Source organism: Haliotis rubra, unplaced genomic scaffold (assembly GCF_003918875.1).
Source record: "Haliotis rubra isolate DU_JTF1 unplaced genomic scaffold, ASM391887v1 Scf20, whole genome shotgun sequence".
In the NCBI taxonomy this organism is placed as follows: domain Eukaryota; kingdom Metazoa; phylum Mollusca; class Gastropoda; order Lepetellida; family Haliotidae; genus Haliotis; species Haliotis rubra.
This window is the reverse complement of record NW_025766003.1, coordinates 431,800-453,491: the sequence shown is the minus strand read 5'-3', so window position 1 is coordinate 453,491 and position 21,692 is coordinate 431,800. Positions and strand designations below refer to the sequence as shown.

General features: G+C 37.3%; 1 protein-coding gene across 1 annotated transcript; it reads left to right on the top strand.

Annotated features, from left to right (window-relative positions):
• The first annotated feature begins 15,309 nt into the window (after positions 1-15,309).
• LOC124275527 lies at positions 15,310-20,845 on the top strand. Its single transcript, XM_046711106.1, has 2 exons — positions 15,310-15,412; positions 19,361-20,845. Exons 1-2 carry the CDS (start codon positions 15,311-15,313, stop codon positions 20,222-20,224), a joined length of 966 nt encoding a protein of 321 aa, XP_046567062.1. The 5' UTR covers position 15,310; the 3' UTR covers positions 20,225-20,845.
• Positions 20,846-21,692: the final 847 nt, after the last annotated feature.

Below are 21,692 nucleotides of genomic sequence, written 5' to 3'. Positions count from 1 at the left end.
GCTAGTCATTCTACTACATCTCAACATAGACATTTATCATAATATATGCTCAGTCCTAGATAATCACCACCTTTACTGTATGCTGATGCCAGACGGACATATTAAAACAAAATCGGATAATCACTTGGAGTATAGACTTATATAAAATAGCATATTAATTAACAATGATATCAGTTTTAATAAAATCACTTATAATTCTGAAACGTTGCCGATAAGCCTGGAATCGTGTTCAGATGTTGTCATAAATACACTCACACGAACGCCCAAGTGCACTTTGCGCCCTATTGGACAGTGTTTACAAAATCACGTCTCGCGAAGGCCGGTATTGAAACGCCAGTTACATCACTTGTATTTCATATTCACGAATCACTGCATTCTAAGGCTGGGACGGATACTCGGGTACTCGAATCGGGTCGGGTACAGCTGGAATCGAGTCCTATTTCTAGGAATCGAGTATCTGGAAAGGAGAGAGCTCTGTAATGACAAGGGCAGACAATAGCTTTTCTTTTTCATTTTTGACGTAACACACATTTACATCAAAGAGTGAGTGAGTGAGTGAGTTTAGTTTTACGCCGCACTCAGCAATATTCCAGCTATATGGCGGCGGTCTGTAAATAATCGAGTCTGGACCAGACAATCCAGTGATCAACAACATGAGCATCGATGTGCGCAATTGGGAACCGATGACATATGTCAACCAAGTCAGCGAGTCTGACCACCTGATCCCTTTAGTCGCCTCTTACGACAAGCATGGGTTACTGACGATCCATATTCTAACCCGGAAATTCACGGGTTTGTACATCATTGGTATTGTCCAATTAATGGAGCATAGTTTTAATGACTGTAATTTATCTGTGCATGAGCAGTGAGTAGTTAAGTTACAGTAGCAGCAGGAACAAAACGTTCGTTGTTATAACGAGGAGTGTAAGTAATGGTGTTACTCTCTATATTGGTTAAACAGACGTAAATTAAAAAGCTTGGGGTCAGTTTTAATGTCTTATTACCAACTGTTCAAGTTTTCTACAATAATCTCTGTCAAATCGTGATTGAATATTCAGAAAGTTGACCCGAATGTATTTCTTACATTTCCGGGTACTCGATTCCGATTCGGGTACGTACATGCGGGTACTCGATTCCATTGTTTCCTACTCGTCCCAGCCCTACTGAATTCCTCATACATTTTAGAATCTAATTACAACTGGTCTTTTTGGCACCAATACCAAGTGTCTAGATAAAGAGAAACGAAAGATATTGGGGTTGGAAACAACTGCTGTGCTCGAAAGACAACACCTGTTTGAAATGTAAACAAAGAGTGCTGCGTGACGCCATGACTGACGCAAATCACGCAGAACGACAACGGTAATAATCGGCATTTCTGGCTTCTTCTCTATCTTAAAATGGGAGTGTATTTGGCAATTTCTCTGAGGTGAAGGTCGGTAGAATAAGAGTATACACAATCACCATATCAGTATCATAATGTAATCGTTCGGATATTTTTTCATGAAACTAATTTAATTATCTACATGTAGCCTTGTTCAATATCATATCATACGTGGGTATAGGGTGTACGTGTTATATTCTTTGAAAGTGTTTGTTTGAATAATATTTACAGAAGAAATTCACACATTTAGTGTAGTAAAGCATAGAAAAACCTTTCCAAAAGTGTTAAAAGATTAAACGTAGGAACCACATTACCCACATGAAATTTTTGATATGACTTTGCTAATGATCCTTCAAAATGGAAAACGGAAGCTACTTTTTCAAATATTGACATCGAGAGAACATAATTAGTTTGACTACTTTTCAACGCCCCTCGTAACATACTTAAAAGAAATGAGAACGTCTAAGGAAAAAATCATTTCGATCTCTTGAATACTCTTGAGCTACTTAAATACAAAAAGCAAAGGAATAAGTAAATAATCTGAAAAGAATAGCCAAGGGAAACCTTTAATCTATTTTTTGATAACTATTTATCACCTCAGTCTAACTCAATCAGGTGGTTACTACTTCATCGGGACCCATTCCTTCTTGTCACTGATGATTCTGGATACCTTCAGGTTTTACAGATTTGGATAAAGCTCAAACATTAAACGAATATTTTGTATATATAATGTATAACAAATGTCATTGTAACCGAAAAGGAGGTATCTGATAAGACCTTACCAGCAAAACAAATCTAGTGGGACCTCTGGATGGCATTACGATGAGAGTGTTAAACGAATTTGTACATCTATAGCTGAACCTCTTTGTTTGTTGTATAATATATCACTGAGTGGCTGTATTTCTACATTGTAGAAAACAGGTAATGTTACTCCTATTTTGAAAGAAGGAAATGCATCCCTCCCAACTAATTACAGACCTATTAGTTTAATATTACCTATCCTTTGGAAAATCCTTGAAAGAATAATGGTGGAAGCATGTGCACGACCATTTCCATGATCATAACATTTTAAGTAAATTCCAGTCAGGTTTTACTGCTAGTCATTCTACTACATCTCAACATAGACATTTATCATAATATATGCCTCAGTCCTAGATAATCACCACCTTTACTGTATGCTGATGCCAGACGGACATATTAAAACAAAAATCGGATAATCACTTGGAGTATAGACTTATATAAAATAGCATATTAATTAACAATGATATCAGCTTTTAATAAAATCACTTATAATTCTGAAACGTTGCCGATAAGCCTGGAATCGTGTTCAGATGTTGTCATAAATACACTCACACGAACGCCCATGCACTTTGCGCCCTATTGACAGTGTTTACAAAATCACGTCTCGCGAAGGCCGGTATTGAAACGCCAGTTACATCACTTGTATTTCATATTCACGAATCACTGCATTCTAGGCTGGGACGGATACTCGGGTACTCGAATCCGGGTCGGTACAGCTGGAATCGAGTCCTATTTCTAGGAATCGAGTATCTGGAAAGGGAGAGAGCTCTGTAATGACAAGGGCAGATAATAGCTTTTCTTTTCATTTTGACGTAACACACATTTACATCAAAGAGTGAGTGAGTGAGTGAGTTTAGTTTTACGCCGCACTCCAGCAATATTCCAGCTATATGGCGGCGGTCTGTAAATAATCGAGTCTGGACCAGACAATCCAGTGATCAACAACATGAGCATCGATGTGCGCAATTGGGAACCGATGACATATGTCAACCAAGTCAGCGAGTCTGACCACCTGATCCCTTTAGTCGCCTCTTACGACAAGCATGGGTTACTGACGATCCATATTCTAACCCGGAAATTCACGGGTTTGTACATCATTGGTATTGTCCAATTAATGGAGCATAGTTTTAATGACTGTAATTTATCTGTGCATGAGCAGTGAGTAGTTAAGTTACAGTAGCAGCAGGAACAAAACGTTCGTTGTTATAACGAGGAGTGTAAGTAATGGTGTTACTCTCTATATTGGTTAAACAGACGTAAATTAAAAAGCTTGGGGTCAGTTTTAATGTCTTATTACCAACTGTTCAAGTTTTCTACAATAATCTCTGTCAAATCGTGATTGAATATTCAGAAAGTTGACCCGAATGTATTTCTTACATTTCCGGGTACTCGATTCCGATTCGGGTACGTACATGCGGGTACTCGATTCCATTGTTTCCTACTCGTCCCAGCCCTACTGAATTCCTCATACATTTTAGAATCTAATTACAACTGGTCTTTTTGGCACCAATACCAAGTGTCTAGATAAAGTGAAACGAAAGATATTGGGGTTGGAAACAACTGCTGTGCTCGAAAAGACAACACCTGTTTGAAATGTAAACAAAGAGTGCTGCGTGACGCCATGACTGACGCAAATCACGCAGAACGACAACGGTAATAATCGGCATTTCTGGCTTCTTCTCTATCTTAAAATGGGAGTGTATTTGGCAATTTCTCTGAGGTGAAGGTCGGTAGAATAAGAGTATACACAATCACCATATCCCGCCGATTACACTTTCAGTATCATAATGTAATCGTTCGGATATTTTTTCATGAAACTAATTTAATTATCTACATGTAGCCTTGTTCAATATCATATCATACGTGGGTATAGGGTGTACGTGTTATATTCTTTGAAAGTGTTTGTTTGAATAATATTTACAGAAGAAATTCACACATTTAGTGTAGTAAAGCATAGAAAAACCTTTCCAAAAGTGTTAAAAGATTAAACGTAGGCATCATGTACTTGTACAACATGTATTTTAGTTCCTATGATGTGCATAGATACAGTTTCGTATGTAACTCTTCGTCAGAATAATTTCCAATATCGAAGTCCAGTCCACGATACACCCTATCCTTTCTTTGCTGAACTGGCATCATGAAAGCAGTGTTAGCCATGAACGCCATTTGCGAGTTAACCACACTGTTAAAAGTTAGCGGCGGTCCTTAGGTGTGTTAACTTAACGTCACGTTAATAGCCTGTTAAAAGTTAACGGCTGGTTAAAGATAACCGAGTTTTGAACAACCGGGCCCTGATAGACAACAGTGTGTCTCTGTTAATGGAACATTATGAAAACTAAAATGTTACTGCAGGGGTTCCTCAAGGATCTGCCCTTGGTTAATTTGTGTTCCTTGTATATAGCAATGATTTACCTGGAAATTTACAAAATATCCACAATAATGTTGGCCGATGACACATCAATCGGTGTTGCGGGAAAATATGTAAAATCCATAGAAGCAACTCTAAACTATGATTTAGCTCCAATTGAATAAATGGGCAGAAAAGTGGTGTGGTGTGTTCTAACGGTATATCTAGCATACTTGAAGACATAGAGGGGGTGGTGGTGGTTCTAACGGTTATATCTCAAATACATGTAGAGGCGGGAGGCCTAACGGGTATGAACAACAATAAAACTTTCATGCATTTATGACCCACATTTTCGAACCTTTATCAGCCTCTAAAAGGGGAGCTGGCAATAGATTTTAATGAGCTTCGTCCTTCAACCCTGGAAACCTTTTAATATGGTTGATTAATCCTTTGTCATTTAACAAAAAAAGTAGTGAGGTTGTGCTCTATTGTTATAGATTTCTAAAATATATGGACACTATTGGGACGTTGGTAACTGTCACCAGACATTATTTGACGACATTTCTCATGGTTTGAATATAGCCGACTTTATAGAAGATAAATATCAGTTTACAACACAAAATGCCTAAATCTTGGTATTTTTCGAAATCAGAGAAGGATTTGCCGATATTTTAGCTCGTTAACCTAGCATATTATGGTCACGAATATAATTTTCTATTTATTAACGAAGTCTTTAATTGCGGAAATTATGCGATAATCTACTTTCCAACAGGCTCCCCGTCATCGTTGTATTTAGAAGGCGGCTTCTTAGAAGCAACGTGACGTCATAATATTGTTCATGATGTCATGTCACCATGACAAAGTGATATTTTACCCGGTGCATATCGCATGAAAACATATTATCCCCGATAAATTTGCCCTCGTATGTTATAAGCATTGTTATTATCATTCTTTAAGGTTAATGCCACCCGTTGAATTCTTTTTGTTGTATTTTTGAGCGGTGAAACTAAATAAATGATTTCTTTGGTCTACCCATAACAATTAAGGTGTCAACTTCCACTGTATATCTTACAGAAAGAAGTTTTGACTTTACTTTGCTAACGAGCACATCTGATCGATTCCTTGAAGCAAATGATGCAATTCAATATCATTTCTACATTTTATTTTAAATGCATCAATCAAATACAACAAATGAGGAGACAGATTGACTGCTATGTGGCAAGGGAATAATCAGGCGCCAGCGATTCATGATATCCTTAGCAAATGTAACTTAAAATTCCCCTCTCATAAAAATACAATAATATGTAGTAATATGATGAAAGAAAATAATATGAAGCAGGTTAAACTATGACAACGCAATATATGAATGTATGATCGAAACATAAATCATAATAAATCACATATGATTAAAACATTAAATTAACTTCAAATATGTCATTGCGTCAAAATTGAAAATAATTCGAAAATGAAGAAACAGAAACGTACATTTCAAAGCGTAAACAAATAATATGCTGTTATTTTGGGATATGTTATGAAGAACTTCAAAATGTAATAGAAATAAAATTAAATTATTAAAAGCTATTGCTCGTAAAATATGTCCTTGCGTCAACATCGAAAATAACTCCATAATGAAAACAATTAACTTTAATTTTCGAGAACATACACAAATAATCTCTGGCTTTTTAAGACGTGTCACGAATAATTTCACAGCTGGTAGAATTAACATGAAATTATAGAAACCATATCCTGACAAAATTTGAAAATTAGTAATGACAAAGCGTTTGTAACAAACATATAGCTATTACCCCGCCACATGTCGATATCTGAATGTAGCAATTATCCCTCTGTCTGACCCAAGAAAATTATGTAAACGTTACCGAAACTGTCATCTGATGGCTTGATACAAAATGCGAACAAATTCCATCCATTAGGTTTGGAGATATCCAAGAATACTCGCTGTGACCTTGAAAATAATCCGAAGGTCACTGAATTCGACTGGCGTTAGACGATACTCCCAACGCATCTTGGTACTACCTTTAAGCAAAACATATTAATTCTGCCTTGTATTTTCGCACTAAAAAGTTAGACATGTGCAAAACACTTTTCACTGTGAACTTAATATAAGCACAATGGTCTAGAAGCCAGACTCCTCGAAATGGTGAAAAATGTGGTGCAGTTCTGGCGACCGAATGGAATGTGATTTTTCACAATCAGGAATGATTTGGCTTTGATTTAAAGCCGGTTGTCATCAGCTACCGTGCGTGACTACCGCATGCTTTACAAGTATCAACAATACTAAATATAATCGAAGATACTATTGAACTATCATACAAATTTGCGTTTATTGACATTCTAGCAGAAACAACAATTCAGCTGATGTCAGAAGGAGATAAGTGTCAGTATTGCACTGACATGCCGTGAAACCCTTAAAGCTGATGGATAATAACATGACATCCTAATGGAAGGTTTACAATTGACATTATGGTGTTCCATTTTTCTTGTTTACAATGTGAAATATTACGACTTTGGCTTTCTTTCTTTATTTTACACTGGCAATCATTGATACATTGTAAAAGATATGACACACTCATCAGAAAGGCGTTATGGTATCTTACCACCAAATATACACACAGTCATGTCATCATAACACAAGCAACATTACCTTCATATCAATTCGTATTTATTGTTCTTAATAGTCATAGTGTATTCCCAGTTGACAAGTTAGTCAATATCAACATTGTCAATTTCACGGGAACATGTTTCATGTCCACATCCACATGCCGAAGCACACAACAGGTTCAACCTCTTGCAGCTACTCCTTCCTGTACATTGGCGTTTATATGCACAGATATGTTGAAGAAGGTCCACGGAAACGATTTAGTCTTAACTTATTTGCAACCTTATCACAGATAGGAACAGAGGAATATTTGATGAAGATCTATTACAAGAAAGAAACGTACTGCTTTAAATACAAAACATTAGGGTGCCTAGTTTTGTGGACAACTCAAAAAGAAATTCCTAGACAATATTCATATAAACATCTTGCTTCTACTGTAATCGTTCATAAAAAATATGCATACCTTGGTTTTAAAGTAATATGTAATGATATACTATACAAAAGAGGTACACATAGCATGGTCATGACACTATGAGCATCAATCTTCACAAGTGGGATACGATGGCATGCATCAAACAAGTAGAAGTGAAAACGACCACCTGATCACATTAGTTCGCTCTTACAACATGGGTTGCTGAAGATCAATTTTGACCGAATTAACATAGATTATTTTTCTCACCAACACAGCGAGTAAAGCGAAATGAAGAGACCTACTTTTTGTTTTAAGCTCCCTGTTTCCCCATGGATAATTGAAGAAACTAATCATCCTGATTAAGAGATCGCACAAGCAATTGTACATACAATGTACTTGGATTAACCTTTCCATATTCCATACAATATCAAGCAAATATTCATTATCATAAATACACAACGTTTCTAGGCTACTAAGAAGCAGCCTAGAGACGTTGTGTTGTAAATAATAAAGAAGATGTAAATCCATACCATACGTTGTTATGTTATCTTCCAACTTCTAAATGCCCATCAAGCATCCACATGTTGATCAGTTTACAGTGCAGACATTATGAAAATTTACCCATGAATAAATATAGTGATTACGATGTAGTTGTGTGGCATTTCACCAATCAGGACACACACACACACACACACACACACACACACACACACACACACACACACACACACACACACACACACACACACTGACGTTAGCAGGAGAAGCGGGGAGCTTATGGTACAAACAAAAAGTAGGTCTCTTCATTCGCTACTCGCTGTGTTGGTGAGAAAATAATCAGTTAATCCTGCTTAGGTGGATTTCATCTTGAATAGCCCCAGCCCATACAAATGCAACAAAGAAAATAACGTATATACCAACATCTGTGCGTGTACGGAACAGCTGATATTAATTAAATGCAGCTTGACAATTGGCTCTCTGAGGTACGACTTATGCAGAGACCAGAAAAGATATTGGTGACATACATTCTGTTGTCAGTAATAGCATTTGGAATGCTAGATAGATATCATGAGACTGACTATGCATTTATTCATTAACCATTCTGGCAGGTTCACAAATATGTTAATTCGGTCAAAATTGATCTTCAGCAACCCATGTTGTAAGAGCGAACTAATGTGATCGGGTGGTCGTTCTCACTTACTTGTTTGATGCATGCCATCGTATCCCACTTGTGAAGATTGATGCTCATAGTGTCATGACCATGCTATGTGTAACTCTTTGTATATATCATTACATATTACTAAAACCAAGGTATGCATATTTTTATGAACGTTACAGTAGAAGCAAGATGTTTATATGAATATTGTCTAGGAATTCCTTTGAGTTGTCCATAAAACTAGGCACTTAATGTTTTGTATTTAAAGCAGTACGTTTCTTTCGTAATAGATCTTCATCAAATATTCCTCTGTTCCTCTGTGATAAGGTTGCAAATAAGTTAAGACTAAATCGTTTCCGTGGACCTTCTTCAACATATCTGTGCATATAAACGCCAATGTACAGGAAGGAGTAGCTGCAAGAGGTTGAACCTGTTGTGTGCTTCGGCATGTGGATGTGGACATGAAACATGTTCCCGTGATCTTGACAATGTCGATATTGACTAACATGTCAACTGGGAATACACTATGACTATTAAGAACAATAAATACGAATTGATATGAAGGTAATGTTGCTTGTGTTATGATGACATGACTGTGTGTACATTTGGTGGTAAGTTACCATAACGCCTTTCTGATGAGTGTGTCATATCTTTTACAATGTATCAATGATTGCCAGTGTAAAATAAAGAAAGAAAGCCAAAGTCGTAATATTTCACATTGTAAACAGAAAAAATGGAACACCATAATGTCAATTGTAAACCTTCCATTAGGATGTCATACTATTATCCATCAACTGTAAGGGTTTCACGGCATGTCATTGCAGCTGAGCGTGAAGTGACACATATATAAACAATATTGACACTTATCAAAACATATCTCCTTCTGACATCAGTTGAATTGTTGTGTTTCATGCATGCAGTGCCAACCAAAGATATGTATGATCTTCAAATGATATAGCTGAATTATAAAAACATAATTTTGGTAAAATTACCTTAAATTTGTAAAATTGATAAAGTTTCAAATAAGTTAAGACTAAATGGTTTCCGTGGACCTTCTTCAACTTCATAACTGTGCATGTAAAAGTCAATGTACAGGAAGGTGTCAAAGAGGTTGAACCTGTTGTGTACTTCGGCATGTGGATGTGGACTTGAAACATGTTCCCATGATCTTGACATTGTTGACATTGGCTACCATGTCAACTAGGAATACACTATGACTATTAGGAACAATAGACACAAAATGAAATGAAGGAAATATTGCTTGAGTTATGATGACATGGCTGACTCATCATTCTTTGATGAGCAAAGAAAGACATCTGGAATAATAGAATTTTACATTTAAGAGCTTTCTGTTATGTTGTGTGGTTTTAGAGATAGTCCGACAGTATCATCGACATATTTGGTATCGTTGACTATGCAAAGCATGGAGCTGTTACTGTTGAACAGACATTATATAATAATATTTTGCTGATCTAGATACAAAGTACCAACTTTTGTTTCCTTGTAATGGTTTTTTCATGCATACAGAGCAAACCAAAGGTATATATGATCTTCAAATGATATAGCTGAATTAGAAAAACATAATTTTGGAAACAATTACCTTTGATTTGTAAAGTTCAACTCATATTTTCTCATCAAATGCCCTTTCTATTAAAATTGACCTTTGACCTTACCAAAATATTTTTGCGATGAACATATATGTAATATTATTGTCCACAATTTTCAATCATGATCTGAGCATTCCAAAACTACTATTTTGATGAAAATCGGTCACTCCAAGACAAAGTTATTAAATTAAACCACCCAGTTATCGGTTAAAATATTGCCATAACTGACATGACATGTTGCACCTTAACAGGGCCTCTGTACGGTAGTCACGCACGGTAGCTGATGACAACCGGCTTTAAATCAAAGCTAAATCATTCCTGATTGTGAAAAATCACATCCCGTTTGGTCGCCAGAACTGCACCACATTTTCACCATTTGGGGGGTCTGGCTTCTAGACCACAAGTTTCCCAATCAATTGGTGTTGGGGGAATCCCGCCAATACACCTTGATATAAAATTGGATCAAAATCTATTAATACATTCCTGAGTTCGCGGCTACCACGCTTGGCATGTGCAAAACTTACACCTTCGCTGTGACCTTTAAAATGACCTCAAGGTCACAAAATTCAAGTGGTGTCGGTAAATCTCCAATCTCCTGTCAATAAACCTTGGTACCAAATTTGAACAAAATCCATCATTTCTTTCTCGAGTTCTTTCAGTAAACAGAATGGGGAGTCATTTGAACAAGCGATTGTAGTTTCAAATTGCTTTTTTGTGCAGTTTTATATCTAAGTTTGATTCTAGCCGACTTCTACCAATCTCAAACATAGCATATTTTGTTTCCTGAAGTTTGTGATGCATTTTATCGCAGATTTTACGTTTTTGGGAGTACCAAGCCAAGATACAAAGTCTCACAAAATGGGATCGTGAGGCTGCAACATAGCAAAACCAATTTGCTTGAGGCTGACAGATAATATGTAGAAAAATAAAACATAAAAACAGCTGCATTTGTATCATTTTCTAGGTGAGGCTGACTACTATTTGAACGCCCCTCGTGGTTATACCCGTTAGAACACCCACCCACCTCTCCGACTCTACATGCATGCAAGTGTGTTAGATATACCCGTTAGAAACCCACCCCCACTTTATATGTATACATATCAAAACCTCAAAAGATATTTGCGAAAAGACATGATACAGAGGACAGTTTATATCGATTATATATCAGGACGAATATCATTTTCGTCATTTAGCTAAGATTTGTCAATTCATTATTGGATTATCGCGCTAACAATCTTTATATTGGCAAAACCCTCAGATTTTTGCTGTGACCTTGAAAATTATCTCAAGGTCACTCCATTTCACTTGTGTCGGTGATATACCTTGGTACCAAATTTGAACAAAATCCATCATTTCTTTCTTGAGTTATCGCCCTAACAAGCTTATTTAATGTATGAAATACGACGAAAAACAAACACCCGCGTATTTACGAGTGATTAAAACTGTTATTACAATTTACGTAAATATTTATTACATTTTACCGCAACGAAAATTATTACAATTTACGTCAATTTTTATTACAATTTGCGTATTACAATTTACGTCAATTTTTATTACAATTTACGTTTTTATTACAATTTACGTCAAGTTTATTACAATTTGCTGCAAGTATTACAATTTGCGTTTTTATTACAATTTACGTCGTAACACACCCTCCTGAGTGTCGAAACAAGATCGCGGAAAATGATCGTTTCAACGCGAAATATGACAACCTGTCCAGCGAGGAAATGGAGTTGCTTTTGGGGCTAGTTGCTAGTGGGTAAAGCGTTCGCTCGTCACGCCGAAGACCCGGCTTCGACTACCACATGGGTTCAATGTGTGAAGCCCATTTTTTGCTGTCTCCCGCCGTCATATTGCTGGAATATTGCTAAAGGTGGCGTAAAACCATACTCCTTCATTCATTCATTCATTCATTCGATGCAATTGATGTCAACCAAAGGATTTTCCGGTCCAGACTATTTGCCAGAGCTTTTAAGTTAACTCGGAACTGTCTAACATGTCTAACATGTCTAAACATTTTACACAATATTTCTGTAACATCAACGTTTATTAGTTTGAAGAGGAAGGAGAGAGAGGAGAGGTTTTAGACATGTACCTCGTGAGACTCGCAAACAAATAAACACATGTACTTGGCGTAGAATGTTCTATCTAATCAGAAAGGCACGTTCCCAAATTAGCAATAATCTTTCATTCAGTTTAGAATTTTCATCATAAACTCTCTTATGTTTGTCTTGTCACTGTTATGTCCACGAACTACCTCTGCGGACAGCGAAAACCACGAAAAGAATTGATACTGTGACAATAATCGGCGCTTTTACAGACCCAAGAACAACAGGTGCTACTGTCACGTATTGGAAAATCTGCTTTATGCATTAGGCAGTGTAATAACGTCGCATCGATAAGCACAGACTCGTAAACAACCAACACGTCCTTGATTCGTGGACATTTTCCGATGGCGAACCTAATAGGTGTTTGTAAACTGGTAGTTATAGCGATTATTAATTTATAAATCACCCCGAAGACTGGGTCACCCTGCACTGAACAGTTACCGTATCGTAAAATGAATACATTTGTCTTGACATTAATTAACTACAGTTTAAGCCCGAAGCACCGGTAAATGTACATTTGAGTAATTTGAAATACAACTTGCAGATAAAATACTTGATTCATACCACGTTCTCAGTATTATTTGTAAGATGGCTGCGTCTGAACATGTACATGTTAGCGAGGATAATTGTTAGGATCGTCTGTAAACGGTCATGCTGCATGGTGCATGGAAACGCATGGCTAAATTCAGGTTTATATCATTTAAAAATTAGATTGATCAAATTAAAAGTTGCAGGAGATGAGAAAGTTGCTTTCATCTTCCACAACTTTGACACACTGTACTGTACATATACAGTCTATCTTCTATTGGTTGGAGGGCGTCGGGGTATCCTAGTGGTTAAGCGTTCACTCGTCACGACGAGAACCCGGGTTCGATTCCACACATGGGCACAATGTGTGAAACCCGGCCGCGATATTGCTGGAATATTCCTAAAAGCGGCGTAAAACTAAACTCACTCACTCACTCTAATGGTTGGGGATATTTGTCGCATTCAAAGAGAATCGATCCACGTCTTATTTTGGACAACGCAATTGCAATTCCGTTACCAAGATTCACACAATCCGCTGTACATGGTTACGTACATAACAATTAAAGGCACAATGTCAGGCTTTTTCGACAATATTTTGGCAGATATTCAATATAGCGGGGGCATATGCCCTCTCATTATCTTCCTATTGACGCAACAAAAGACTTATTATCCCTTATTATCGATAATTGAAACTTCGAAGGGAACAGCTTCCAAACAGAAACACTTGCCACACATTGAATGTAAACAATTGCTCCGTACATAGAAAACTGTCGCACGCGTTGTTGTATCACAAGTGCGTACTCGGATATTCGTAAAGAGCGCTCTAAGGGACATAACTCCATAGGGTTCGCTTGAAATAATGTTCGACCGGTAGAGGGCGTTGCATTAATTTCATTCGAACTTTTTAATTTAATATTGTAATCTAAATACGTAATATTATTGGCATAAATTATATGGGAGCTTCCCTGAGAGCTGTTACTATTATTGAGACAAATGCATTATTTTCAGAGAAATGTGGTGTGACATTGTGCCTTTAATCCTAATGCTCTGAGATTAATGCTCTTTTTTTACTGTTATTACCCTGCAAACCTGAATACCATGCAAGAACATTATTTTGGAAACCCCTTTTCTTTTTACATTCAAAGTCTCGTTTCAAATCTAATTTACACCAAAATTGTTCATTAGTTTCAATACACTCTCGTCGAAGGATCCGTTATCTCCGTGATTTTGTCTCCATGTTAATTCTTTATTCTTGCATTTATTGTTACATCTGAAATGCTGTCTAAATGAGCACTAGTCGACAGACATACCGACATCTCCATAACACTGATCACTGATCATTCCTTGTTTTCGAGACCCATAACAGGATTTGTACAAGCGTACATAAAATATTTTGACAATGGGCGGGTAACTCTCAAATTTCATATAACAGCAAGAGTTATCTGTGCTCAATCTGACCTTCGCGTCACGGATGACAACGTGCACGCAACATGTTTTAGTCATGGCAAGTATCCCCCTATTACTAGTTTACCGGCCGATGTAGGTATTTAGGTATTTGCTAGCCATGGACTACTGTTAAACATCTCAGTCAACAGATAGCTTTATCGCAAAATGGAACCCTCATCCTACTGTTTACAATGTCTGTGTGTCGTCATATTCCTCCTTATAGCTTGTGGTTCGGGTTTTGCCTTTCAATATATCACCGAATTTGTAATTACTGCGTTCAACGGGCAAAGGAATACACACTGGTGAAGCTGTGAAGATCAGTCTTCGGCAACCCATACTTGTAGAGACAGCTAAAGAAATCGCTGACATGAAGGGGTCGTTGTCAGCACGGGTAGCCTACGACCTCGTTGTACCGTGGTACTTGATCTATCCTTAATCGGAAATAAAATTGTGAACTTATAAGGCCTAGTTTATTATGAAATCTGATTACCTTGACATTTAAACAACATATTTGTGAAAAAATATTACTCTAACTTTGATAGTTTTTCACCGTGAACCATTACTGTAGACGAACGAAGCTTGTTTACCAAGGAGAGCCCCCATCTCTGGGTCCGCCCTGTTCAGTATACCTGACATAACGATATAACTAAACAAGTCCACATGAAAATAGAAATCTATTATGGTAGAAAGGTCAAAGTCAAAGTCTTTTTTTTTTGTCTATAGGCCACAGGCCCGTATACAACATATACACAAATTTTACATACATTTACACATGTATACAATAACAAAGGTTTAGTTAACAACACATATATATAATGACATAGTACATGGAGAAATCATACAAAAATATATGATTTGCAGTATTTACAGTATATTTACAGGATTTTCTTTCCATTGCCAGGTATTGATGCTGCCCCTCAGGAGAATTAACCAATACATTCGATATTTGGTGTGTATCATCACGGCCACATGTATATCTCTGATCTCCATTTATTTGCTGTCTCCTCAGGTAAGTTATACCAATAATCTAATGTGTAATAAATGAGATTTCCCCTCCAGACTGTTCCAAAGTGTGTATTCCTCCAGACTGAATATATAGCTGATACAAAATAAAACAACACTTGGTATATATCAATATAATTTACGATTATTAGGATATAGAGTCTATGAATGGCATTTAGAACTTTATGGATGTCAACTTCTTTATTCTGATGGACACTATGCTTCGGAGTTTATACTTACTCTTCATCAGGCCAATGAAGGAGTTATATATACCAGGAAACAATATAGAGAAGGTGACATCAATAAATTCTTGCCTTTACTATAGTGCGTTTGGCTCAAAAGCGGACCGTTGAATTGCAATCTAACTCGAAAACTAATAAACATATAATACTCAATGAAACGCTGATCATAATCAAAACATCAGACCAACTCTGTGATTTGTTTGCAGAATTTATGTCCTAAAATTAAAAAAGTTGTTTAACAAACTATCATTAAAATATTGACACAGTTCACTATTTGTTACGAGGGAGGAGTGCAGAGAAAGGGACAGCCAGGTGTTAGAGAAGCACGTGCACAAGTACCGACAAAGTTATTGATTCATTAACCTGTGCTGTGCCCTCTCCATCCTTTCTCGAACACCTGGCTGTCCCTTTCTCTGCACTCCTCCCTCGTAACAAATAGTGAACTGTGTCAATATTTTAATAATAGTTTGTTAAACAACTTTTTTATTTTTAGGACATTCTGAAAAAAACTCACAGAGTTGGTCTGACGTTTTGATTATGATCGGCGTTTCATTGAGTATTTTCTGTTTATTAGTTTTCGAGTTAGATTGCAATTCATCGGTCCGCCTTTGAGCCAAACGGACTATAGTATATAAAATAATATGAATATTTGAATTCAATATCAGTTATCAAGTTAACTAAAATGTCACCGACTAGAAGCTGTCAATGATAAACACAGAGGCAAGCAAACCTGAACATTTGCTATAAAATGCAGGAACTGGTTGGGGACTTCTCTTAGAGTTGAAGGATTACCCATACTGGCTAGCGAAACATTTATCGCCAATACACCAGTATCACACGTGGGCAGTTCCGGTCAATTACAATTCCAGTATTTTTTCCCCACAGTATTTGATAACATTAAAGGACAGCAAAAGAAAATTATTCACAGCAAGTAACATAAGAGAAAAATAAAGATATACTAGTAGTTATGAACCCTATAATATTTTTTAACTTAGTCGGGGGGATGTCCCACGACCTATATAATAGCAAGATCAAGTTCACAAGTCATTAATCGTTTCATTCCCTTTCAATCTACTGTAAAAGAAACACTCAAATAGTCAACAATCAATTATTCGAGGTTACTGTATGATATAAATATATATTAATCATTTCACGAATGACATGAGAAATTCTGAATGGCATAACTGGTACAGTTAGTTGTGAGAAAACATGCATTTATACTGTCATGATTCCCTTCCGCTGCGTTATATAAAAACATGATCCACTATTTAGATAATTTTTGTTTTCATGAACGGGGTGGACACATCGATGAATAGCTACTTAAGTATCATAATTAATTTTGTTTCATTAAGTTAACGAACAGCGAAGTACTTTTGTAAATACCGCCAAGATATACCGATAACTGTTCGGTAGCCAGTAGAGAATGAAATGAACATATCAAACATAATCTCAAGCCTCAACTTTCAGTTTGGTCAATGAACAGTTGATCGACACTCATAAACGAAAATGACATCCGTCTTAAAAACTGTTTATTATAAGTTAGACAACTTGGCAGTCAACATTCATTTCCCATGCCTTCTTATAATTAGTGGTAAGTGTTATTTAAGATTATTGTATTCTTCTTCTTTTTTTTATTGTATTATTTATTTTTTAAAATGCTGGGGGTGGGGAAATATCCTGTTTCGAGTGAGGATTTAACCCGTGAGGAATTTTCCCGTCGCGAAATGTCCCTGAAACGTACGTTATAACTTCAGTGAACAAGTGAATTATAGTCGTATTGTTACAAGGAGCATGACTGTGAAGTAGGTCCTGTCTAAGATAGTGATAACAAGACTTATAGTTGAATATTGGTTCATATATTTCTCAGGTCAGATATATCTAAAGTGAAACATCTGTACCAGGTTTCCTATTGATTCCACGCCGGTTGTTCCTGGACATCCTCATCTGAGAGAGAGAGGGGTGGGGGTGGGGGGAGGTTTAGCCTAGTGGTTAGAGCGCTCGCTTGTCACACCGTGGTCCTAGGTTCGATTCACATCACTCAGGATTTGACTGTGATGATATCAACTATATACGGCAATCCTTTATCTTGGTTGTTTGGCTGTAATGCTACTTGACAATAGGATCAATAGCGGGAGAAGATCTACTTGCGGGATCAACAAGTCAGAATTATTACGCCAACTGTTATGTTTGATGCATAATTTCTTTATGATTTATCATTTTGACTATAGATTTACATTTTACTTGTGAAAGTGCAGAGAGTCCGGTTTTCCTGTCTCTGAATCAATTGCAACTACAGCTGCAAAACCCGGCGTCATTATTTACATGCAAGGTCTTATCAGCTGATGTAGCTTTTCCAAGGGCGACAACTCTACTACAATTACATTTATGGGACGCTTCGTTCAGTAATTCATTGCTGTTTGGTCAGTCACAGTTAATAGTTATGTTTTCGGCACGGGCCAGCGTTTTATATTTGCTGTATAACATTACACGTCATCTCGAAAACTGATAGACAAATATGTAGATCTGTCGGTAAAGCACACATGGGGTTAAAGTATTGTAAATTTATTGTCCTCCCGTGAGAGTAGGTAAATCTCAAAACATTTTTGGTAAATTTAAGCTTACCAGATTTGTTAACGGAGTATGTTCGTGATGTATAATGATGGCTAAATTTGACTACAATAGCTAACGGCTGAAAGCATGGTTTAAATCCAGCTAGGGTTAATGCAGGAAGCAAAGGTAGCCATGGTCCCTAGTGCAGCCATCTACCTTCTACAGCCCCTGTTTTTCAAAGTATGTTGTATTGTTCTGATAGAAACCAAATTGTAGAGATAGATGCTAGTTTTAAATTCTGTGTCTGTGATACTTTAGTTGTTTTTATTGTCCTCCTCGACAGTTCTTTTTATATATTTTAACTGTATTTATCATGAATTTAGAATTTGTTTTAGTCACGATACTGCCGATGTGACTATACATTTTAACTCAAACTCAGTTTAGGCCATGTGAAACAGTATATAGAGGATGATGATGTAATTGTTGCCAGGAAAGCAGTTTGAATTCGTTCCGAGGAAGCCAACAAAGGGTCAGAAGTTAACACAAATGTTGTGTTCAAATTGCTCTAATGAATGTTCAGTCACTGAGGCTCAACTTTGGAGTACATACAGACCAGTCTTATCGATGTATTTTCTTCCTGACCAGTGACCATGTTCAATGATAAGAGGTATATCGCGCTGAAGAAATTTACAAATCTGATGTTAATTAGATGTAACTTAACTCAGTCAATGGTTTGTCATCAAAGTATGACAACAATCAGGGTCGTTGCTACCATTTAAAAAAAAGCCCGGGTTTACACGTGACTTAGAATATTCAAGTTGGACAAGCCCTCAATACTATCTAAATATAAAGCTTTGCAACCTATCGGGCTAAATGCGGACGTAGTGTAAATCCAGCCTTACACGAAAAAAATTGGCTTGCTTCGCGCCTGACAATATAAGGATGAACAGCTTCCATACTCCAATGGGAGCAACGTTTCGGTGTAGGTTCTAATACCGTCAAATGTAGTGATGAAGTGTTCATCCATATTGTGCTGTCCTTCCTTAGTGTTTGAACTTCTAGATGCCTCTGAAAGAAGGTTTGTGATCAATGTCCTGAATTCTATAACATGTTTTAGTACAAATGAAATAAAACCGTGGATGATATTTTTCTTCTCATTTCAGTGGCCACCTTGCTTTGGACATATAATTCCCAAAGATAAATTTGAACTCTACAACAAATCTCAGCCGCTGGAGGTTACAGTTGTCACAGCCTATTTCAACCTGGAACGATTTCAGAAAGGGTCCGGAAAGTATTTTGACGCAAACCTTTACATGACGTGGGCGAAGGTGTACCAATATATTAGAAGCCCTTTTGTGTTTTATACAGATTCATCGGATACTGCTGAAACATTCAGAAAGATGAGAGCAGGATATGAAAACATTACAAAGATTTTATTGGTGAATAGAAAATCAGTGTGGGCCTTTAATTATGTTGAACGGATTAAAACAATATATTCAATCCCGGGTTACCCAAAGCACCACCCTAACACAGTTGTACCGGAGTATTCATGTGCCCAGCATGCTAAATATGCAACTGTTGAAGAAACCGTAGAGAAAAATTACTTCAACACAACCTATTTTGCCTGGATAGATTTGGGATATTTTAGATACATCGTTGGACGGAAGAAGGAGTTTGTGATAGTAAAACCAAAAGATTTCAACGAATTTCAAATCGCAATGAACAAAGTGTACGATGTGAGTATGGACGTGAAGGTGGATACTATATTTAAGGAAAATCGGGTGTGGCTTGGCGGAGGGATGATTTTCGGATCAAAGTACACTCTCCCGACATTCATAGCCGACTATCGACACGCAGTTGAACGTTACCTGAATTTGTCTCTTAGTAACACAGATCAACAAGTGATTTACTCGATGAACACCATCAAAGAAAAGCCTTACGTAAGAAGACGGGTGTCCATACAGACATATTCAGCCCGATATTGCTGGTTCTATTTGGGATTTTCATGTTACAGAGAATTGCCTTGACAACAATAATGCTGTATTAATTTTGGATATTATATTAAAAAGATACAGCATGTGTTTCCTACAACGTGTGTTTGCTGCTACTGAAACAACTCACGTGTAATTGTGCAAACTGATGTTTGAATATGGATTGCTTTAAGTGTGAAAAATGTGTGATGTCATCCGTACTTGAATACTGCAGTGAAACCTAGATACACAGATAACGTTTTGACAAAGCAAGGTTCATGATCATTTCTTTGGATCTGAGGGGCGGTGGGGTAGCCTAGTGGTTAAAGCGTTCGCTAGTCACGCAGAAGACCCTTGTTTGATTCCCCATTGGGTGCAATATTTCAAGCCCTCTTCTGCAGACCCCGCCGTGATGATGCTAGAATATTACTAAAAGCGAAGTGAAGCCACACTCACTAACTTGGAGTCGAACAAGGATTCTGGCACGCCAACGGGACGCAGCTCAGTACTGGGTCTGACCTATCTAATAGCCGTAAAGACAATAGTTTCCGAGGACCACATGCCTGCTTAGGTGAACTGGAGATAAGAGAGGATTGCCCGTCTCATTTCCCTGTCGTTGCTCCCAGTCAGTTATAAGGGGCGGTGGGGTAGCCTAGTGGTTAAAGCGTTGGCTCGTCACGCCGAAGACCCGGGTTCGAATCCCCACATGGGTACAATGTGTGAAGCCCATTTCTGGTGTCCCCCACCGTGATGTTGCTGGAATATTGCTGACAGCGGCGTAAAACCAAATTCAGTCAGTCAGTATAATGAGTGAATGAGCTCGCTGGTTATGTTTTGTAAGACGAATGTGGAAACATTCCTTCTATATACCGAGGGAGGACACCATGAATTGACTTCGTTGCTTGTCATCGGTATCCTTAACTTGGGTGACAGCCCAACTGTTTAGGCGAGTGGCGATTTTACCAATGTTTTTTTGTATTCTGATATACCAACAAATGTATTTTTCTCTTAATGTTTTAAGAAGCATTTTGTAACAGATGTTTTGTGGAAATGTATATAGTGTCGTATTTGGAAATAAATGTTTTCTACAAATGATGTACATGATGTACATTCATATTCTGGAAATTGGGTTGCTTACGAAGCATACACTATCTTTACATTATGTGGGTCAATCAACTGAGTCAAACAGTCGGACCGTCATACTTCAAACGTTTCCTCGTTTTGAACTGGGTTTATTCGTACACGACGGCAGGGGATCCATTAATGAAAGTAACATAAGCGGAGCTTAACCCAAAGGATCTACACGAAGTAACCCACTGTCGGTTGCAATATTTGAACGCCACGGAGAAAAAATATCTTTAAAAAAAAGATGAATATGTGCACAAAAACGAACAGGTGAGCGGTTTATCGGTTTTCTAGCAGAATCTGAGGGATTATTATGTTTTACTCCGCTAAGAAGACTGAGGTCCGCGGTATTTCCATCAGATTTTGTCAAGTCATTTTCGAGAGAGCGCTATCCTGACTT